The sequence below is a fragment of the Apium graveolens genome, chromosome 10, assembly GCF_009905375.1.
Source record: "Apium graveolens cultivar Ventura chromosome 10, ASM990537v1, whole genome shotgun sequence".
NCBI classification, from domain to species: Eukaryota; Viridiplantae; Streptophyta; class Magnoliopsida; order Apiales; family Apiaceae; genus Apium; species Apium graveolens.
In genome coordinates this window covers 61,303,180-61,326,962 of record NC_133656.1, presented here as the reverse complement: position 1 = coordinate 61,326,962, position 23,783 = coordinate 61,303,180, and the positions used below count along the sequence as shown (strand labels likewise).

The window sequence follows — 23,783 nt, the reverse complement described above, 5'->3', positions numbered from 1 at the left end:
AGAAAAGGGTGATGAGAATAGAAAGTCTGAGGGTGCTATTGATGAGACGAATCAAGGAGGATCCAGTCAGAAGTTTCAGAAGCGATTTGGCCAATATAGGAATAAAAGATTCAGAAGGCAGAGTTTCTCTCAGGCTAGGCCTAGTGCTACTTCAGTTGCTTCCACTCCAACCCAGTCAGTCAATTCATTGGTAGATTGTAAGTTATGTGGAAAAAGACATAGTGGCCAGTGTAAAGGGAATGTTCAATGTTTCAAATGTGGTCATAAAGGTCATTATGCGTCGGAATGCAAGTTTGAAAATCCAGGAGTTACTTGTTACAACTGTGGAAAGGTTGGACATATTATGAGGAACTGTTGAACGACTACTCAAGGTACTGCATTCCAAAGACCAGCATCCAACACAGCTAGAGCCAGAACCTTCAAGATGACCAAGAGGTCCAATGCTCAGGACTCGGATGTAGTTGCAGGTACGTTCTCTCTCAACTCCGTACCTGTTAAAGTTTTATTTGATTCAGGAGCATCTTAGTCCTTTATATCAAAAGTGTGTGAATAAAATGGATTTAATGTTGGAAGACTTAGCTGAGCCCTTGACCATAGAAGTGGCCAATCAGGATAGAGTTTACAACATAAGGCAACCTAATACCCTTCGAGCTAGGATAATTCAATGTGATTTTAGTAATGTATTGGTTGTCCCAACATAAGGCAAATATTGACTGTAATAAGAAGATTATGATATTTACAAGGGACAATATTATGGTAAATTATCAAGGACAGAGGCAAGAAAAGAAATTTCTCTCGATATTTAAGGCAAAGAAACTGTTAAGACAAGGATGTGAGGCTTACTTATCCCATATAATAGACACAGAGAAAGAGGCACCTAATCTGAACGAGATTTCAATAGTAAGGTAATTTTTGGACGTCTTCTTAGATGAGTTTCTAGGATTGCCACCAGATCGTGATATCAAGTTTCTATTAACCTAGCTCCTGGAGCAGAAACAGTTTCAAAGGCTCCATATCGTATGGCCCCAGTAGAGATGAAAGAACTAGCTAAGCAACTTCAGGAATTGTTGGATAAAGGTGTGATTAGGCCGAGTGTATCCCCGTGGGGTGCACCAGTGTTGTTTGTAAAGAAGAAGGATGGAAGCATGAGATTGTGTATTGATTATCAGGAGCTAAATAAATTGACCATCAAAAATAAGTATCCCCTACCCAGGATAGCACACTGGTCAGTATCATGGGCACCAGCACAAAGCTCACAGACATTAGTAATTTGATTCACTCCATAATTAGCCAAAGTGTCCACCTTCATCGTCAACGCCTTAAGTTGGGCAGCTATAGCAGTTGCTGCGTCCAACTTCAGAATTCCTACTACTTTTCCCTGAGTCAGTCTCTGGGAAGGATTCTGGTATTCATTAGCAGCCATCAGTTCAATCAATTCATAAGCTTCATTGTAGCTCTTAGCCCATAAGGCTCCTCCTGATGCTACATCAAGCATGTGTCTAGAAGTAGCACCCAATCCATTGTAGAAACAGTTTATAATCATCCAATCAGGCATGCCATGGTGTGGGCACTTCCTAAGCATCTCCTTATAGCGATCCCAAGCCTCACACAGAGATTCTCCAAGTTGCTGAGCAAACTGAGTAAGAGCATTCCTGATTATAGCAGTCTTTTCCATGGGGAAGAATTTAGTGAGAAACTTTTGAGCAAGATCCTCCCATGTGGTGATAGACCCTGGTGGTAGACAATGTGACCAACACTTAGCTTTATCCCTCAAAGCAGAATGGGAAGAGTCGCAGCTTGATAGCATCTTCAGTCACACCATTGAACTTGAAAGTGTCGCAGATCCCGATGAAATCCCTGATATGCATATTGGGGTCTTCTGTAGGAGAACCCCCAAACTGAACTGAGTTCTGTATCATCTGGATCGTGCTCGACTTGATCTCAAAAGTGTTAGCCGAGATGGATGGTCTGATGATGCTTGACTGAATGTCATTAATCTTAGGCTGAGAATAGTCCATTAAAGCCTTAGGATTTTCTGCTTGATCTCCCATCACTACTAAAACTGGCTCCTCAACTTTCTTTTCTTCTTCTACCTTTTCTTCGTCCTCAAAAACTTCCCTTCGAACCACTACTGCTTCTTCCTCGGCTTGATCCAAATTTCTCTTACAAGTCCGAGAACGCGTAAGCATACACGCTCGCTTTTTTACCTGAAATTAGACAAGGAAACAAATAAGTAACAACGTCCGAGTCACTAAACTTTAACGACCACTGATGACAACCATATAAACTAAAAATTAACATCGAAGTCCCCAGTAACGGCGCCAAAAACTTGTTAGTCACTAAATACGCGCTAATAATACACGCAAGTATACGTGTTCGCAAGTAATATAGAATTCTTTCTAGTTCGTTGTCACACCCCCAACTTAACAATACATAATATAAAACTATTACAATAGATAAAAGAAGGTAAATACAACCGAATCCAAGATCTTATAGTTTAGGGTTTGGAACAACCCAACACTACTAATTATTACAACTGGTTTTAATATCGAGTTCTCACACAAAACTATCTCTTATTCTACCTGAGCTCGAACATACGCATCGGCATCACAAGTCTTACACGCGGTCTGCTTGAATCTAACCATATCTGCTAGCTGTAATATCAGGGTGAAAGCAAGTAGTGAGCCAAATGCTCAACAAGTGCTAAACAATATGGTACAGAACATAAATTGAGATATATTTAAAAGAATAACAATATGAAGATAGAGCTAATAATAATAAGAGATGAACTTTTGGGTGATGGCATCTTTTGTTTGTATCAAAACATTTCCAAAATCATTTCTTAATCAAAAACCATTTTATGACGCTACGGATTACAGCCGGTGATCAGCCACGAAGTAATCCCGAACCTCGCTGGGTTCTAAAACATTAATGGGATCCCTAGGAAACTCTTAATCCTACAGTTTAAGTGTGGAAAGGACTCGCATCTCAGTCCAGATCCACTATTTAAAGAAAATATTTATCCCCCTTTGGGACTGAAATCCATATTTTTAATCATTTTAAAAAAAAACTGATGCCGATTGATAGTAAATTTCTTAAACAGTAAACATCTTTATCACGGGATTATAGATCAACTTTGAAACACTGGAAATATAATCACTAAATCTTAGGGCCATGATTCACTAGACTTTACTCTATCAGGGTACTTGAACAGTTTCTATTTTCAAGAATTTTGACAAGGATATTTAGTAGGGTTATTGGATAATATGAAAGAGTATTGCCAAACTAGGCTTTAATCAGTAGTTTCAAATAAGGTATGGATATTAAAATATCAGGAAGATAAGCATTACTGGTTCCAGGTATGATATAGGTGTTAAAATACAAGGGAAGTGATCATCAATTCAAGGTATATCAGGGTATCAAGCTTTAGGGTAAGGATAGGGTTATCAAACAATCATGAACGACTTTAAAGAATAACTGGCTTTTAGGTATCAAGATAAAGTTTCTATCGAGGTTCTTACAAGAGTTAAATCAAAGCATCAGGGTGCAATATCAAGATTTCTCCGGAATCAATTGCATGTTAATCAAAAGGATCAATCAAGTATTATAACAAATCTCTATTTTATCATGGCATCCCAATTACTTTGGTATACTAGCATGGTATGACTTTTGATCTACTTGCAATAAGTACTTGAGGGTTCATGGCATTTCTATATAATATGAAGATAGATTTGAGAATCACTTGGTCCAGGTATAACAAGATAAATCAGGATACTCGCATCATATATATAAGAACTAGTTATCACACATTCGCAGTGTAAACTAAAAAGCAGGTTGAATCACTTGCCTTGAGAAGGCTGGACTGGACTGGACTGGCAAGTAGGAGCAACTGGAAGCTTTACTCGACCTTTATGGCAAGTTTACCCTCATCTCGAGATCCTACATAATTAATAATAACCTCATTATAATATATTCTCACCAACTCAACCTATTTACAACCCAAAATTAAACACAAATGGCACTTGGGCCTATATGCACGCAATTTATAATCACCTTATAAATATAGTAGTACACATAGCCACATATACTCATATACCATATTTAAGTACCAAATAATATCACACACACCATATTGCAACACTAGGCTTGGATGATCTCGCTCCACATCTTAAGTCACTTGATCGCTAAAATAGACAAAATCTCCAAATTTTGGCCTCCTAACTCGATGTGCCTTTCCTAAACCATCCAAATACTATTGACCCTCACTTGGGCCTTTCACTCTACTGAATTATGCTATCTTGCAACTATAGTGGTCAACCTAGGCCTCAGTCATAAGTGCTCTAAAACTATATGGTACGTGAAGGTGCTTACTATGGTAAATTTCAGAATGATATCTATGGTTTCTTGGGTGCATTAGACACTCTTACACTACAAGTTTACCTTCAAAACTTCTACACTAGACTCTTATGATCATAAGGCAACTCCCAAACTTGATATGGCTCAAGGGCCTAGCTTGGGCCTCCCTAGGCCTAAGCTTAAAGTCCATGGTTCCCCTGTTTTTCTAGGCAGAAAAGGTCCTGACTTGAACTAACTTGTGACACATTATTCTAACTCAAATCCTATGAACTATGGCTGGAAAAACTCCTCTGATACTCCCTCTAACTAAGGCCCAACAGGGCCTAATGAGGGCCTACCTATGACATGGTCAAAACTTCCCATTTATAAGTTGCAACAAAACTGTCCCCTGCTGGACAGATTTTGTGATTCCACTCGTGCACCTAACCAAACGTCTTAAAAACCTCCAAAAATCACCTAAAACCTATTGTATACTCCTAGTTCTAGCTTCCGGTGGCTTGGGCCTCAAAGTGCACAACAAATTCCCATTCAAAATTTCCCCACAAACTAGTGCAACAATTCTGGAAAAATACAAACACTAAATAAACCCTTTCCACCTTAACTCCCACTTATTAACCAAGCATCCAACCTTTACCAAAGAAAACCTAGTGCATCAACATCCTAAAATAGTGCCTCAACAGGAGTGGAGATCATCCATGCCCTAGAATACCGATATGCAAATAAAAATACAACATCCAACTTATGGAAAACACTTAACATGGTTTCGGCTAATCATGGAGTTTAAATTCTTACAAATTCGACTTGAACCTATTTCTCAACCTTAATATTTATGAAATATATCTTCTCTTAACTATTATTAAGCAATATATCATGGAGACAATCTATTTCAAGCACAAATAATTCGAATTTATAGAATTTTAAACATGAAAACATGATTTCGAGAAGAGTAGCATACACAACATGGTTGATCATCATATTAACATCTTAAAACTAGCATGCATGGCTAATCATGATTATATAGTAAAATTTCAGTATCATACAAAGGTTTTTAAAGCATGGTTTCTCCATAAAATACTTGTTTAAAATATATATGAAATGTATCTCATAGAGAGCTCTTGAATTCACAAGAATCAAGAGTTTCTCTTTGGAGATCACACAAAAGCTACACATGCAACCATGAAACTTCATCTCCCAACCAAAAAACTCTTGGGAAGTATATAAAATAAATATAGGTAGGGGAATTACACTAGGGAAGATGAGAATGGAATGAAAAAAATAGAAGGGAGTGGGGAGGGGGTTCTCGGCCGAGAGCAAGGAGCAGAGGGAGGGGAGGGAGGTGAGATGAGGGTGGAGTGTGAAGTGAGTGAAATGATTCTCATATATTGTGCTTGGTTTTATGCTTTTGATTGACTAAAAGAAATGAGTGGAAATGAGAATGTAAAAGAATAACCTCTAGCTAAAGTTAGGCCATTTTGCATGCAGGGTTAATGTGGTAATTTGGCTAATAAAAGGTGAGTTAGTGGGGTTAGAAATGTCTCATTTGCCCTTTAATAGAATGGAAGAGTGATTTGCATGTAAGGGTTTCCATGTAATTTGCTAATTATTAACAAATAAATTTTTAAAGATTTATTTTTATAAAATAAAATAAAGGTTCAAAAATTATAAAATTTATACCATAAAATAACTTGGATTTTTAGAAATTTTATGAGATCACTATTGAAATTTGGGAATGAAATAACTTTTAAAAGAAAAATTTCCAAGGTTTAGAATATTCCTTATAAATTAAAAATAAGGGTAATTAATAAAACTCTTGCTTTGAAAAATTTATATTCTACATAAAGCAACTTATAACGCAGCAAATTCCATTCACACAAACATACAATCACTACGTATATTTATAATCGGCTATAATATTATACAGAATTCACAAATAATATTACACAAAATGCTGGTCGTAACATTCGTTCCCACAGAGACTTTTCGGTTAATTTAAGAATATGCACTTATGCAACAATGATATGACCCCTCATCACTGATTATGACCCTTGGAGTTCCAAACCTTGTGAATATCTGCTTCTAAATAAAATTAAGCACTACTTTTGTATCGTTCGTTGGAAACGCCTTAACTTCAACCCATTTCGACACATAATCTACCACCGATTAAGATATACTGATTATTACAAGATGAGACAAATGGACCCATAAAGTCAATTCCCCAAACATCAAAAACTTCAACCTCGAGAAGCAGATTAAGAGGCATCTCATCCCTCTTAGACATATTTCCCACACGTTGACATCGATCACATTTCAAAATGAACTGATGAGCATCTTTAAACAAGGTTGGCCAAAAAAAACCTGCTTGAAGGATACGAGCTGCTATCTTTTATCCACCATAATGTCCTCCATAAGCCGTTGAGTGGAAATCTCGTAAGATCCCCCCCGTTTTACTGTAAGGAATACATCTCCTGATGATTTGGTCAGCTCCTTGTCGAAAAAGAAACGGCTCATCCCATATATACCACTCACTTCATGCAAAAACTTCTTCCTTTGAGCATGTGACAAGTTCGGAGGCATGATATTACTCACAAGGTAGTTCACAATATCCGCGAACCACGGTTCTTCCTCTTGCACTCCAAAAAGCTGCTCATCGGGAAAAGACTCGTTTATCAATGTCTTGTGCAATGAAGTAACATTAGGGTCTTCTAAACGAGAGAGATGATCAGCGACTTGATTTTCAGTCCCCTTTTTATCCTTGATCTCTAACTCAAATTCTTGAAGCAAAAGAACCCATCTGATCAATCTAGGCTTTTAGTCCTTCTTCGAGACGAGATATCGAATTGCAGCGCGATCGGTGAAAACTGTCACTTTAGTCCCAAGTAGATAAGATCGAAAGTTCTCAAAACCATAGACAATAGCCAAAAGTTCCTTCTCTGTAGTAGTATAATTCAATTGAGCTCTATTTAGGGTCTTACTAGCATAGTAGACCACATGAAATACGTTGTTCTTTCTCTGCCCAAGAACTGCTCCAACTGCATAATCACTTGCATCACACATCATCTCAAAAGGTTGGTTTCATTCAGGTGTAGTTATGACAGGTGCTATGATTAAACTCTTTTTCAATGTGTCAAAAGCAGCAAGACACTCATCATCAAACATAAAAGGGACATCTTTCTCTAACAAATTGCACAATGGCTTCGAAATCATAGAGAAGTCCTTGATGAAACGCCTGTAGAAACCCGCATGACCAAGAAAACTACGAATCCCCTTAACAAAAATAGGTGGAGGAAGATTTTCAATGACCCCCATCTTGGCTTTATCCACCTCAAGACCCTTAATAGAGACCTTGTGCCCAAGAATAATGCCCTGTCGTACCATAAAGTGACATTTCTCCCAATTGAGAATCAAATTGGTCTCAACACACCTTTTGAGAACATTTATAAGATTCTGCAAGCATTCATCAAAAGAATCGCCAAAGACAGAGAAGTCGTCAATGAACACCTCCATATTCTAGCCAATCATATCAGAAAAGATGGCCATCATGTATCTTTGAAATGTGGCTGGTGCACCGCACATACCAAAAGAAACTCGTCTGAAGGCGAAAGTACCAAATGGACACGTGAAGGTAGTCTTCTCCTGATCCTTTGGAGCGATACAAATCTTATTATAACCCAAATAGCCATCCAGAAGACATAATACTTGTGACCGGCTAACATGTCGAGCATCTAGTCAAAGAAAGGAAGAGGGAAGTGATCCTTCCTAGTGGCCTTGTTCAGCTTCCGGTAATCCATGCAAACCCTCCACCCCGTGACTATTCGTGCAGGGATGAGCTCATTCTTCTCATTAGAAACTATTGTGATACCTCCCTTCTTCGGTACACATTGAAGTTGACTCACCCAAGAACTATCAAAGATTGGATAGATAAACCCTGCATCTAGCCACTTAAGAATTTCCTTCTTCACTACTTTCCTCATGATTGGATTAAGCCTTCTTTGCTGCTCAACCGTAGGCTTGCTACCTTCCTCTAGCAGAATTTTATACATGCAATAAGAAGGGCTGATTCCCTTTATCTCTGCTATAGTCCAACCAATTCCCGACTTGAACTCTCTTAGAATCCTCAAGAGTTTTTCCTCATCACTACCTGAAAGGTCAGATGCAATAATCACATGCAGAGTAGACGCATCAGCTAAAAAGGCATACCTCAAATACTCCGGTAGTGGTTGTAGCTCAAGAGTAGGAGCTTCCTCAATAGATGGCTTGAGGCATTTTAGAGATTTTTTCAACTCTTCTACTCCAAGAGATTCAAAAGGCATATCTAACTTCCTCTTCCAGGGAGAAGCATTCAGATATTGTAAGTGCTCTTCACCGTCATCATATTCACTATCAGAATTCCCCAACAAGGCCTTCTCTAAGGCATCAGACCTTAGCAATTGATCAAGTTCCGATGTCACCACCGAATTGACCAACTCCCCCTTTAAGCACTCCTCATTTTCAACAATAAATTTCATAGCATTGAACACATTAAAGGTAACATCCTGATCCAACACTCGCATTGTAAGCTTATCCTTCAACACATCTATCAAGGTACGGCCAGTAGCCAAGAAAGGTCTTCAAAAAATGATGGGAATCTTCTTATCTTCCTCGAAATCAAGAATTATGAAATCAGCAGGGAAGATGAGTTTATCAACCTTGACCAAGACATCCTCCAAAATACCTCGCGGATATGTAATAGAACGATTAGCCAACGGCAAAGTCATATAAGTCAGTTTTAGATCAGGCAAGTCCAACTGCTTGAAGAATGACAAGGGCATCAGATTAATACTAGCTCCCAAGTCACATAAGCATCTGTCAAAAGACACTTTTCTAATAGTACACAAAATAGTAAAGCTTCCTGGATCTTTCAGCTATGGAGGCAACTTTTGTTACAGCACATCACTGCATTCCTCCGTGAGAGCAACAGTCTCTAAATCATCTAACTTCACTTTCCGAGAAAGAATACCTTTCATAAACTTTGCGTAACTAGGAATCTGCTCAAGAGCCTCAGCGAAAGGTATGTTGATATGAAGTTTCTTGAACACCTCCAAAAACTTCTCAAATTGCTTATCCAACTTTTTCTTCTGCAGCCGCTTAGGAAAATGCGGTGGAGGATAGATCTGTTTCTCCCCTGTATTACCTTGAGGATGAGTGTGCTCAACAGGAGTCTTCCTTGACTCCATTTCCGCTTCCTGCTGCTTTACTTCTTCTTTAGCCCCAGCTTCTTCATCCAAAACTTGAGTTTGTTCGGGATTTGCAACCTTCCCAGACCTCAAGGTGATTGCCTTCAGCTGCTCCTTAGCTTCCCTCTTTCCTGGTACTTCAGTATCACTCGCTAGTATACCCGGTTGACGATTTAGCAAGGCATTGGCAATTTGTCCAATTTGATTTTCCAAGGTCTTGAGATACAAAACTTGGCATTTTTATATAAGCTTCAACTCCTCTAACTCAGATTTTTCATTAGCTTGTTGCAGCTGAAGTTGCTGACTTGGTGCATATTATGGTTGCTGAAAACCAAGGGGGTTATACTGCTTAGCTGGGTACTGCTGATAAGGATGTTGAACCGCATTTTGAGTGTTGCTCCAGCTGAAATTAGGATGATTGCAGTTGTTAGGATGATAGGTGGCCGGCACCGGTTGCTGCGATCGTTGAAAGTTGCTAACGAACTGAGCTGATTCACTAGAGATAACACATTGGTCAGTATCATGGGCACCAACACAAAACTCACAAACACTAGTAATTTGATTCACTCCATAATTAGCCAAAGTGTCCACCTTCATCGTCAACACCTTAAGTTGGGCAGCTATAACAGTTGTTGCATCCAACTCCATAATTCTTGCTACCTTTCCCAGAGTCAGTCTCTGGGAAGGATTCTGGTATTCATTAGCATCCATTAGGTCAATCAATTCATAAGCTTCATTGTAGCTCTTAGCCCACAAGGCTCCTCCTGATGTTGCATCAAGCATGGGTCTAGAAGTAGCACCCAATCTATTGTAAAAATAGTTTATAATCATCCAATAAGGCATGCCATGGTGTGGGCACTTCCTTAGTATCTCCTTATAGAAATCCCAAGCCTCACACAAAGATCCTCCAAGTTGCTGAGCAAACTGAGTAAGAGCATTCCTGATTACAGCAGTCTTTGCCATGGGGAAGAATTTAGTGAGAAACTTTTGAGAAAGATCTTCCCATGTGGTGATAGACCCTGGTGGTAGAGAATACAACCATCACTTAGCCTTATCCCTCAAAGAGAATGGGAAGAGTCACAGCTTGATAGCATCTTCAGTCACACCATTGAACTTGAAAGTGTCGCAGATCTCGATAAAATCCCTGATGTGCATATTGGGGTCTTCTGTAGGAGAACCCCCAAACTGAACTGAGTTCTGTATCATCTGGATCATGCTCGACTTGATCTCAAAAGTGTTAGCTGAGATGGATGGTCTGATGATGCTTGACTGAATGTCATTAATCTTAGGCTGAGAATAGTCCATCAAAGCCTTAGGATTTTCTGCTTGATCTCCCATTACTACTAAAACTGGCTCCTCAACTTTCTTTTCTTCTTCTACATTTTCTTCGTCCTCAAAAAGTTCCCTTCGAACCACTACAGCTTCTTCCTCGGCTTGATCTTGATTTCTCTTACGAGTCTGAGAACGCGAATGCATACACGCTCGCTAGAGTACCTGAAATTAGACAAGAAACAAATAATTAACAACGTCCGAGTCACTGAACTTTAACGACCACTGATGACAAACACATAAACTAAAAATTAACACCAAAGTCTCCGACAGTGGCACCAAAAACTTGTTAGTCACTAAACACGCGCTAATAATACATGCAAGTATACGCGTTCGCTAATAATATTGAATTCTTTCTAGTTCGTTCCCACGGAGACTTTTCGATTAATTTAAGAATATGGCTATTATCCAATGCTAAGACAATTAACAAGTTGATATTGTTTTAAAAACTAAGAATTAAACTACAATTATAACTAAAGAGAATAAGAATGGTTGAATTAATATATATGACAAACATGGGATCCTAACTTCATTAAATACTTCATTCAAGAGTCTTTTCATTCTTAACCTTAGCATGTAATGGTGATGACACTAATCAGATAACACGAAACTGATAAACGCCAACTTTCGTTGCACGAATACCATACTACCATACATCCACAAGAGAGATAGAAGCTGAATAGACAAAATTATATTGAGACTCTATATGCCTATAGAATTTGACAACATAATGATTTAAGCACAAGTTATCTATCTTGATTACATAGGGCAAGTAAGATGGTTAAAATTACCTACGAATCATGCATAACAAATACATGAACCTATGCTAGCATGGCAAGTTCTAAATCCTTAAATTTACTTTCGCTTCATTATGAATTAACACACTATCTTATAAGTTTGTGACACTCATAAGACGAATAAGCACAATCAATACTAGGTTATCATATAATCACCACACACTAAGGCATCAAAACAAATCAACTAAAGAAATCCATAAATAAATCTGCTAGAACCCCACGATAACGATTAGCCCATGATCGAACTCATCATCAACGTGGGTTCCAATGAAAGCATGGTATAATAAACATAGTCTTTATAAATGAATAATAAATAAAGTACAAAACAAGAATATAGGTTCAACAAAACAAGAAACGAGCATCTAAGATTACAACTCAAATAAAGATTCACAAGAATAAACTAGATCGTCTTCGCCTTTGTTGAATTGTGCTATAGGTCTCTTGCCGTCATCTCCTTCAGCTCCGTTATGTCTCATTTGATAAGTTATGCAAAATGACCTAAGGTTTTGATTATATAGCAACCCCATGCAGTGTAGAAGTCCTCCAATTAGAATTTAAGTAGAATCAGGAATTCTGCATCCCGAACCGGCGCGGGCGCGCTTGACCAGCGCGGGCACGCTGAGTTCCTGAAGTTGGGCGTGGCCGCGCGCTTGATCAGCACGGGCGCGCTTGATCAGTGCGGGCGCGCTGGCTCTCTGACCACAAATCTGACTTCTTCTTTTCTCTTTCTTGATTTGAGCTGGTCTTCCATGAGCTTTATTCCAACACCTTCCTAACACTAAATTAGCACCAAAATAATGTTAATTCACCTGATTACCCGGAGAATGCCTAGAAATGCAAAAACACTAGAAAACACATTAAAACACCAACAAATTGAGTACAATTACACCAATTCAAAGCTTTACGGAGCGTAATAAAGTGTCATAAATGCCATTTAACATACCCCCAAACTTGAATTGATGCTTGTCCTCAAGCTAAACAGACTCAAAAACAAGAAATAAAAATGCATGAATGCAACTAAATGAATGCAACGATCCCCATAGAATAACTAAACCAATCAACAAGCAACATCTCAACAAATACATTTATTCACATAAAGATCAATCAAATCTTGCAAATCAATCTAGAAACCAGAGACGTGCATGTGTGCAAATGCTTACAGATATACTATCACAACTAGATCAACAATCATGACTCACTACTCACCAAGGCAATCGCAAGTTTATAAATAAAATAAAAGCTAGACTCAAAGTGACTCTTAACACTTCAATTCTTATATCGGAGTTTTACATGGATTCACGCTTTTATTCACAACAAAACAACACATATATGATTTGGAATTAGTAGCAATCGTATTCGCATTGAAGTCGTGGAGACATTATTTGTACGGAGAAAAGTGCGAGATCTATACAGACCATAAGAGCATAAAGTATATATTCACCCAGAAGGATCTAAACATGAGACAACAGAGATGGTTGGAACTAATTAAGGATTACGATTATTCCATTAATTACCACCCAGGCAAATCCAATGTAGTGGCAGATGCCTTGAGTAGAAAGGAAAGATTGAATGTAATTAAGGTTGCTGAGGAATTAGTAAATGAATTGGAAATATTGGAAATTGAAGTTTGAGTGCCAGAAGGTAATAAGGAACAATTGTATGAGATTACCTTTCATCCAGAATTGATGGACAAGATTAAGAAATATCAGGAAGAGATGATGGATCAAAGACTAGATAGTTTAAATGGAGAAGAACTTTGTACTCAAAAAGAAATCAAGGTTATGTTTAGGTTTTCCTCGAGAATATGGATTCCCAATGTGACTGAGCTAAAGAATGAGATTTTGAAAGAATCCCATAATTCTAGGTTTTCTATTCACCCTGGGAGTACCAAAATGTATCAGGATTTGAAGCAGAACTTTTGGTGGCCAGGAATGAAAAAGGAAATAATGGATTGGGTTAACGATTTGAGGTGTGCAGAACACCAAAGACCAAGCAGATTGATACAACCCTTAGAGATTCCATAATGGAAATGGGAAGAAATTATGATGGATTTTGTAGTAGGATTACCAAAGATGAAATCGAACCATGATGCTATTTGGGTGATTATTGATAGATTGACTAAGTCTGCACATTTCCTTCCAATTAATGAAAGATATTCTCTGGATAAGTTAGTTAAGATGTATTTGGATGAAATTGTTACCAAGCTTGGAGTCCCTGTTTCGATTGTATCTAACTGAGATCCAAGATTTAACTTGAGTTTTTGGACAAAATTCCATGAATGTTTGGGAACTAAGTTGAAAATGCGTACCGCTTATCATCCCCAGACGGACGGTCAAAGTGAAAGAACGATTCAGACAATAGAAGATATGTTGAGGGTATGTGCTTTGGATATTAAAGGAAACTGGGATGATCACCTGCCGTTAATTGAGTTTTCCTATAATAATAGTCATCATGCTAGCATAAGAATGCCACCCTATGAAGATTTGTATGGACGTAAAACTTTATTGGAATGAAATGGGAGAAAAGAAGTTGTTAGGTTCTGAGTTGGTTCAGCAAACCAAGGACACAGTGGTATTGATTCAGAAAAGGTTAGAAGCAGCTCATGATAGACAGAGAAAGAACGCAGACTTGCATCGTAAAGATGTGGAGATAGAAATAGGATCGTCAGTATTGTTGAAAGTCTCTCCTTAAAAAGGATTGGTTAGATTTGGACATAAAGGAAAGCCGAGTCCTAGATATATTGGACCGTTTGAGGTATTGAAAAAGGTAGGTAAAGTTGACTATGAATTGACGCTACCACCACAACTGCAACATATTCATAACGTGTTCCACATATCTATGCTGAAGCGGTATATCCCTGATTCGACCCAAGTTATTCGAGCCAATCGAGCTTCATCCAGATTTGTCCTACGTGGAATGGTCGATCCCGATCTTAGACCGTAAATAGCGAGTCCTTAGGAATAAATCGATTCCCATAGTCAAAGTACTTTGGAGAAATCCTCGAGTGGAAGAGTTCACTTGGGAGTTAGAGTCAGATATGCTTGAAAAATATCCTCACTTGTTAAGTTAGTTAAGTGATATGGATAGAAAATACATCCTAAAGACACATTAAATGTCGCATTAATTGCACTTGGGCTTCTTGTCTGAAAAATCTAATACAGACCTGTCTGGTCCAAGCTTCATAGCAGGCCTGTCTGGTCCAAGGCTTCGTAATAAGCATATGACGGCCCAAACAACCAAGGCCTACCAGCAGGGGTGGTCCAAGTCCACGAACATGAGCTGTTCACGGACTAGGCCCAATACGGATGGAAGAGCAGATACATGTGTTCCAAACGGACTCAAAGTCCTATATAGAAGGTTCTGGATCTCCTTCCTCAAGAGGACTCCTAATCACCATCTAAGTTGGAGACTTGTCCACCAAGTCTCCCAACAAAAGTCTAACCCTAGACTCACCTCTATATAAAGGGCTCTACCCCTCAATCTAGAACTACGTTTTTGGCTTGATTCTCTATAACACAGAGATATGTAGGCATCTTGCAAGGATTGATACTCCCGAACACAAGAGCAGCCATTAAAACTCGAAGCTCACCAACCCTAGCATTAAATACTAAAGTACTCAGGTTTTTATTCCACAACATTTGGCGTCATTTGTGGGAAACTTACAACAAACATGGTGAACACACGGAGCAGAAACACTAGTGGGACAGACAGTCCTATCCTATCGTGAACAATCGTATCAGCGGTGGAAGTACCACCACACTTAACTTATGCCTCCACCCAAGGAGGAACCCTCGTAGGGGCAACTGAGGCTCAGCCACAAGGGACGAATCCCCCGGCTCCTCAAGGGATGAATCCCCAACTTCAGCAGCTACATGCACCTGTGAACTCTCAACCCCTTGGGTATGAGTACTCGGCAATTGTGACTACTACCCCCCCTTACGGGATGCCTCTATACCCCGAAGTTGGAGGGAGTGGACACTCTAGTAGGAGTGAAGCACAAGGGCATATGCCCCAATATATACGTGGCTTGGCTCCTATTCTGGAGGATCAAGAATTCTCTAGGCCTTATACTGAAAGAGACTCCAAGTCATCGGATGACGATGTTGCTCTAAGAAGGAGGCATGCTGGCAAGGAGCCGATGGCTGACACTGAACAACGCTCCAGGAGCACTGAAGAGATGAATCCCCAAGATGTTCAAGAGAGGATCATGGCTCATGAAAAAGAGATCCAAAGGCTGAAGTGAGACCTGGAGGCACATCTGGCCCCAAGACCCCCACTCGCTCCAAGGAGGAGAAATCCTCCTCCAATCATAGACCTGGATGGTCCAATACCAAGAAGGGCAGTTGCCCCAAGGGCTAATCCAAGTGATCTTATGCCCCTAGGAGATCCTGATGATCCAAACCCACCATTCACTGATGAGATAATGAATGCTCGTATCTCAAGGAAGTTCAAGATGCCCACCATCAAAGCATACAATGGTACTGGCAACCCCGATAATCATGTCAGGACGTTCTCTAACGCCCTGTTGTTACAACCCGTGAACGACGCTATTAAGTGTCGGGCCTTCCCTCAAACCCTATCGGGCATGGCTCAAAGGTGGTACCGCCGTCTGCCCCCAAACTCTATTGGATCCTTTAAGGACTTGAGTCAAGCTTTTATTAAGCAGTTCATAAGTGGAAGAGTGCACGAGAAGAGCTCAGCATCTCTCATGGGTATAGTTCAAGGAGCAAAGGAGTCCCTGAGAGAGTATCTGAATCGATTTACGAAGGAGGCTTTGAAGGTCCCTGATCTTGATGATAAGGTAGCTATGATAGCCCTGCAGCAAGGGACTAGAGACGAGTTCTTTAAAATGTCCTTGGCTAAGCGCCCTCCCGAAAGCATGCTGCAGCTCCAGGATAGAGCTGGGAAATATATTAAGGTGGAGGAAAGTATGAAGAAGATACCTGTGAGTAATGAACCTACTGGGAACAAGAAACGGAAGACGGATCAGGAGTATGATGCCAAGGACAAGTATCCACAAATTGGCAAAAACTCTAACTCCTCCTCTTCTAAGAATAATCAGCAACCAAGGTTCGCTGAATATGCAAGGTTGAATGCTCCAAGGAGCCAAATCCTTATGGAAATTGAAAAGGACAAAGACTTCAAATGGCCGAAGCCACTAAGGGGAGATCCCGAAAAAAGAGACAAGAGTCGATACTATAAATTTCACAAAGATGTTGGTCATGACACTGACTATTGTAGACAACTCAAGGATGAAATTGAGTATCTAACATGAAGGTGAAAGTTTGGATGTTTCACCAAGGGTGAAGAGGCCGGAGGCCAGAAGAGAGATAATGATCGAAGAGATGATGATCGAAGAGGTAACGACAGAGATCACAACCCACAGCCCCGAGGGCCAGTAATTAATATGATCTCGGAAGGACCTACAGCAGCTGGTACTACAAGGAACTCCCGAAAAGCTTATGCAAGAGAAGTAATGAGCATAGTTGGAGAACCATCTAAGCGTTCTAAGTCAGAGGTGACGCTTGAATTTGGTGACCCAGACCTTGAAGGTTTGAAATTTCCTCAGGACGATCCTCTGGTTATCACTCCGATAATTGGAAATTGTCATGTTATGAGGGTCCTAGTGGACAATGGAGCTTCCGTGGATATTCTGTTCCATGACACATTCATAAGAATGGGCTAAAATGATTCTCAGCTAACTCCATCTGACGCATCCATCTACGGGTTTAACCATATAGAATGTAAAGTTGAAGGAGCAATACAAATTCCCGTAACTATTGGGGAAGAGCCTAGGGAGGCCACGCAGATGTTGAACTTTCAGGTTGTCAATGGACCCTCTACTTATAATACTATCATGGGTAGGACATGGATCAATGCTTTTAAGGCTGTGCCCTCAACCTACCACATGGTACTGAAGTTCCCAACTAGAAATGGTGTTGGAGAAGCAAGGGGAGATCAAAAAATGGCCCGCAGTTGCTATGTTGCAGCACTTAGGCCCGATGGAACATGGGGCATGTCCTCCCCATAGAAGACATGGATGTCCGAGAGAATGACGAACTACGAGGAAAGCCAGCTAAGGACTTGGTCCCAATTCTCTTAGATCCATTAGACCCAGAAAAGGTCACATACGTCGGGGCATCTTTGGACAAACCCTTGAAGGGTTGAATGACAACTTTCCTCCAGGTGAACAATGATGTATTCGCTTGGACAACAGCTGATATGCCTGGGATTGACCCAAACCTTATAACTCATAGGTTGAACGTTGATCCAACTCGTAAGGCTGTAAAGCAAAAGAAGAGAACTTATGCCCCTGATAGGCTGTAAGCCATTAAGCAGGAGGTCGAGAAGCTTTTAGAAGCTGGATTTATTGAGGAAGTGCAATTCCCTGAATGGTTGGCCAACCCCGTAATAGTTAAGAAGGCCAATGGAAAGTGGAGGATGTGCATTGACTTCACTGACTTGAATAATGCTTGTCCCAAGGACTGTTACCCCTACCAAGGATTGATACCCTGATTGATGCCACTGCTGAACATGAGATGCTAAGCTTCATGGATGGATTTTGTGGTTATAATCTGATTAGAATGCATAAGGATGACACCCCCAAGGTATCTTTCATAATTGACTTTGGTGTATTCTGTTATCTTGTTATGGCTTTTGGACTTAAGAATGCAGGAGCTACTTACCAAAGACTGGTAAACAAAATATTTGCCCATCTAATTGGGAAGACCATGGAGGTCTATATTGATGACATGTTAGTCAAAAGCCTAACCAAGGCCGATCATATTAGTCATCTCAGAGAGGCATTTGAAGTGATGAGGCACCACAAGATGAAGTTAAACCCAACCAAGTGTGCTTTTGGCGTTGGGTCTGGAAATATTTTGGGTCATATGGTCTCTAAGAGGGGAATAGAGGCCAATCTTGACAAGATCAAAGCCATCCTAGACATGGAGCCACCACGCTCTATCAAGGACGTTCAGAAGCTAACGGGAAGAATCGCAGCTCTAGGGAGGTTCATCTTCAAGTGAGGAGAAAAATGCCTGCTCTTTTTCAAAACCCTTAAGAAGGTGAAGGACTTTGAATGGACAGCTGAGAGCCAAGAGGCCTTTGAACATCTGAAGAAGTACATGACTGAAGCCCCGTCTTTGGCTAAACCAAGTCCGGAGGACACTCTTTATTTGTACCTCGCGATATCTGAACAAGCCGTGAGTGCAGTCCTCGTGAAGGAAGAGCAGAAACTCCAGAAGCCTGTATACTATATAAGCAAGGTGCTCCATAGAGCATAATTGAATTATTCAACCACGAAAAAGTTCGCACTTGCTCTCATCATAGCCTCAAGGAATTTGAGACCATACTTCCAGGCTCACAAGATCGAAGTCCTGACGGACCAACCTTTGAGGAACATTCTTCATATCCCGAAGGCCAGTGGAAGTCTCATCAAGTGGGCGATTGAGTTAGGAGAATTTGATATCATATACAAGCCTCGAATGGCCATCAAGGCCCATACCTTAGCATACTTCGTGGTTGAATGCACCATTAACGACCAAGAAGTCGGGGGGCAAGAGATAGTAACCCCATAAGGAGGAGAGAAGGAGGAGGAAGAAACAACACTGAAAGAATATTGGGTTCTCCATTTTGATTGAGCGTCCAAAAAAAAATCTAGTGGCGCAGGCCTAGTATTATAAAGCCCTGATGGGTTTATGATTGAGTATGCTTTGTAGTTGGATTTTCCAACTACAAACAATGAAGCAGAATATGAAGAATTGATATCCGGGCTTGGCTAGAGCCATGAGGGCCAAAAATCTGAAGGTCTGTGGGGACTCGAGACTTGTAGTTGCTCAAGTTAATGGGGAGATTGAGGCCAAGGATGATACTATGGCCAAGTACCTGAGAGTCGTGAAGGGACTACTGACTCAGTTCGATGAATGGTACGCAGAACATGTTCCAAGAGAGGAGAACACTACGGCGGATGCCTTGTCTCAGTTCGCCTCGTCTAAAATCGAGAATTATACAAGAAGTATTTACTTCCAGGTCTTGAAGACCCCTACTATTCATGTCATAAATCTGATATCAGCGGTTGGTGTGGCAAGCTGTTGGATAGACCCGATCAAGACCCACTTGGAAATTGGTTGGCTCCCCAACGATGCCCAGGAGGCACGTAAGCTGTCGGTTAGAGCATTAAGATACTCATTGATTGAAGGCCTTCTTTACAAAAGGTCCTTTGTTATTCCGTACTTGAAGTGCTTAAGACCTCTTGAAGCAGAGGAGGCACTTCAGGAAGCCCATGAAGGGATTTGTGAGCAACAGTTGGGGGGCAGGGCCCTCGCTCACAAGATAACTCGGTTGGGGTTCTACTGGGAAACTATGCTAGCCGATGCAAAGGCTTATGTGAAGAGATGCGACAGATGCCAGAGGCATGATCCGATAGTACGACAGCCCCTAGAGAGGCTTACATCAATCAACACACCCATCCTTTTTGCAATGTGGGGAATGGACATACTTGGACCATTTCCTATAACATCGGGACAAAGGAAGTTCATTGTGGTAGCCTTAGACTACTTTACAAAGTGGATTGAGGCTAAGGCACTAGCCAAAATAAACACCAAGCAAATTACCTGATTTTTCTGGGAGAATGTGATATGACGATATGGAATCCCACACATCCTTGTCACGGATAATTGGAAATAATTTGATAATGCAGAGTTCAGAGAGTACTGCGACGATAATAGCATAGAACTTCGCTTCACCTCCGTTGCACATCCTCAGGCAAACGGGCAAGCAGAAGTTGCTAACAGAATCATCCTTGATGGACTTAAGAAGAGGGTGGAATTCTCAAGAAACACTTGGGTGGATGAGTTGCTGCCTATACTATGGGCATATCGTACCACCTGCAAAGTGACAACTGAAGCTACCACATTCATGTTGGCTTACGGAGCCGAGGCTATAGTTCCCCTTGCGATCACTCATGGATCCCCTAGGATCGAAGCTTACGAGCCAGAGACAAATGAAGAAGGCATGAGGCTCGCCCTCGATCTCATTGACGAGGTCAGGGATAAGGCCAACACCCGCAATACAGAGCATCAACGAAGAGCCTCCCTCTATTACAATAGACGGGTTAAAGAAAGGTTCATTCAATAAAGAGATTTGGTTCTGAGAAAGATCGAGGCATCAGGTATAGGGGAGAGAGGAAAGCTAGCCCCTAACTGGGAAGGACCTTATAAGGTCAGGAAGACACTGGGACAAGGATCCTACAAGTTAGAGACCCTGAATGGTGATGAAGTGCCTCGTACTTGGCATGCTTCAAACCTATAGGCTTATTATGTTTAGGACATTCACTACTTGTTCCTAGTACTTAGTATTAAGTTTTTAAATAAGGTCGACGAAACCATCTTATGTAAGGGTTGATCCCGTTTCTTAGAGATATTATCTATTTATGCAAGTTTATTTCTATCATCTTGTCTACCAATTTATTTAAGTACGAGCATCTAAAGAATGCAAGTCCCGAAGGACCAAATTCTAAAAATAAAAGACAAGTATGAAATGAGATCGAACAAATTGCATAAATAAAGATCCCGAAGGATCATAAGTCAAACTCTCGAAGGACCAATAGGTTACAAACCGATAAAAGTTCAAATAAACAAGGTCTAAAAATCAAAAGCCACATATGGCACTCAAAGCCATGTAAGGCCACTTCCTTCACTCATCAGAGGAATCCTCCCCCTCTCCGTCTGACCCTTCCTCAGAAGAACCGCTGCTCCCTGGAATTGGCTCCCTCATCTTCCCTCGAAGGGCTACCCAGGACTTGGGGCTACCCGATGGGGCTTTGCCCTTAGAGCCGGAACCGGAACCCGAGTGACTCGAGCTCGAATGGGCCCTCATGTGAGGGGTCGAGGGCACAAATCTGGAAGGTTGCTCAGAAAGGTCCATAACAGGAAGCTGCCAGGGGTAAGATAGAAGGCTTGGATCAACAACATCAGGCCATATGCCTTGAGCATCTTTTACCCCCTATTTCAACCTATCGCCATGTTAACAGGGCGCATCTCGTCATCGTGCTCATCCATCATTATGGTGAACCTAGTGGATCTATGATAAGCAGCCTTGAGGTCCATCCCTTCCTTCTTCCTCTTCTCTTCCGAGCTAGCATATTTCTTCTCCATGATGGCAAGCTTTCCCTCCACCTCATGAGCCCTAGACTCCCACTCCCTCGAAGAGATAGACATCTGCTTCATGGAAGCCTGCAGTGCATGGTAATCGCCTCTCATTTTCACAGCCTGAGTAGAGGAAGTTGTAAAATAGGCATTGGCCTGACAAAGAAAATATGAGTTTAATTAAGAAGGGTCGAGCCCCCAAGGAATGATTCCAATAATATTTTCCAAGTACTAAGGAAAAGGGAACTTAAGTGAAAATTTGCACAACTAGAAACATACCTGATAGAGGGCATGAGCTCCCCGCATCTCCGCCTCAAGGAGTTTCTCACCAGAGGACACAGACAAGAGGTCGGGATGGGTAATGCAGTTTCTCGACCACTCGAGAGCAAGAGCCGGATTACCGAAAACGGAGTCGTTGGAAGAAATACCCCATCCGAGCTCGAAAGGGGTCCTAGCACTCCCGTCAAAATCCTTGGCCCTCTTAAGGCCAGATCCTAACGCCTCGAGGAAGGCAGGGACCTTAGGGATATGGTTGGACTTCTTGATGGCATCTCTGGCCATCCTACCTGTAATAGCATCGCTCGGCTTGGCTTTGGCGTCCAGAGCCTTAGCAACTGAAATAAGAAGAAAAGAAAAAAAATGTAAGAATAAACTTGAACAAAGTAAGGGTAAACAAGGATAAATAACCTCTATAGAGAGGCAGCTAAGGTCAACCTCGACAAGATTAACTTCTGTCATGAACTCCCAATAAGGGGTTCTCCCGTCATCGTCAATAAGAAGATCTCGGGCATGAAGCTCCGCATCAGAAAGGTTGAAAATGAAATGGGAACTATCGACTGGGCTACTAAAATCACGTCTGAAGTATATCCCCCAGTCTCCATCCTTCCACTCAACGACCACAAACTTCTTGTTCCAGTTGTGGTTTGGGTCATTGAGGGAACTGGTGTTCACCATTTAAGGAACGTGGGCTCGGTGTTGAATTACTACCCAACCGGGCCGAGTCATAGGAGACACCTTCATCATGAAGATACTATGGAACATTGTCACACTTAATGGGATGCCTAAGTCATGGCATCTCACTATGAATAAAATGATGAAAGACCACCCGTTAGGGTAGAGCTGGCATGGATGGATCTTGAGTTTGGCTAGAAGCCTCGGAATGAAGGGGTGGAGGGGGGACCTTAGCCCGGAGTTAAGGGCTGCCTTGAACACAAACAGCCTTTGGTGGAAAATATTACAAGCCCTCTCACTTGACTTAGCTCTAAGAACCCTTAAGCAGTCGGTCCAGGAGTAAGTCGACTTAATCACCTCGACGTCCTTCTCACGAAGAACACTTCGATGATGGAATGCATCGAAATGGACGGTACTAGGGTACTCGTCCGCTCTCTCATCCAACATACTCTTCAAACTGTTCAAGCAATGATTAATTGAGAAGGGGGAGACAAGAGATATACCTTGGAGTGAGCATATAGTAGCCCTCTTATGCATAACTTCCTTTTCGCAGAAAGAGGACTTAACAGGTCCTTGTCCACCTGACATTCTTGAGGACTTGAAGAAAGTTAAGAGCTTGAGAGAATTTTAGAATTTGAGAAGTTGAGAAATGAAGGTGTGAATAAAATGAACACTTCTCATCTTCTTTTATAGGAAAAAGGTCACCTGCTACATCAGGTCGTAAGTCAGCCTGGTTCACGCTAGCAGGTACCTCGTTGAAAGAACACCGGAAATGGTGAGGAAAAATGATCAAAAGGCAATAAAAGATGACATAATAAGAGAGAAAAGAGATGCAGGACACCACTTATCGTATCAGTCTTCCGAAAAAAGCCTGGCTGAAACCAAATATAAGTCATTAGTTTTAACTAAAGGACGATTATGTTAATCATCATGATTAGCAAAATAAGTGGAGATCAAGACAAGATTAGCTTTTCAGCTGAACTCGCGAG

The 23,783-nt window shown here is 41.0% G+C and overlaps 2 protein-coding genes and 2 non-coding genes across 4 annotated transcripts; all 4 read left to right on the top strand.

The window, feature by feature from the left end:
* The first annotated feature begins 1,553 nt into the window (after positions 1-1,553).
* LOC141694577 (small nucleolar RNA R71) lies at positions 1,554-1,660 on the top strand. The gene has a single exon (XR_012563867.1). It is a non-coding gene; the product is annotated as a small nucleolar RNA R71 (small nucleolar RNA).
* Positions 1,661-10,410: 8,750 nt separating this feature from the next.
* Positions 10,411-10,517, top strand: LOC141694936 (small nucleolar RNA R71). The gene has a single exon (XR_012564215.1). It is a non-coding gene; the product is annotated as a small nucleolar RNA R71 (small nucleolar RNA).
* Positions 10,518-16,502: 5,985 nt separating this feature from the next.
* Positions 16,503-17,726, top strand: LOC141690611 (uncharacterized). Its single transcript, XM_074495396.1, has 3 exons — positions 16,503-16,910; positions 16,998-17,276; positions 17,394-17,726. Exons 1-3 carry the CDS (start codon positions 16,503-16,505, stop codon positions 17,724-17,726), a joined length of 1,020 nt encoding a protein of 339 aa, XP_074351497.1.
* Positions 17,727-19,483: 1,757 nt separating this feature from the next.
* Positions 19,484-20,314, top strand: LOC141690610 (uncharacterized). Its single transcript, XM_074495395.1, has one exon. It carries the CDS (start codon positions 19,484-19,486, stop codon positions 20,312-20,314), a length of 831 nt encoding a protein of 276 aa, XP_074351496.1.
* The last annotated feature ends 3,469 nt before the right edge of the window (positions 20,315-23,783 follow it).

What these genes read in the sequence shown, in the direction of transcription:
- LOC141690610 (XM_074495395.1), top strand. Translation starts at nt 19,484, where the DNA reads ATGAGGGCCAAAAATCTGAAGGTCTGTGGGGACTCGAGACTTGTAGTT.
- LOC141690611 (XM_074495396.1), top strand. Translation starts at nt 16,503, where the DNA reads ATGATAGCCCTGCAGCAAGGGACTAGAGACGAGTTCTTTAAAATGTCC. An exon ending in ACTATAAATTTCACAAAGAT is followed by an intron (nt 16,911 to 16,997) that starts GTTGGTCATGAC and finishes TGTTTCACCAAG; the next exon opens with GGTGAAGAGGCCGGAGGCCA. An exon ending in TTCCTCAGGACGATCCTCTG is followed by an intron (nt 17,277 to 17,393) that starts GTTATCACTCCG and finishes AATGATTCTCAG; the next exon opens with CTAACTCCATCTGACGCATC.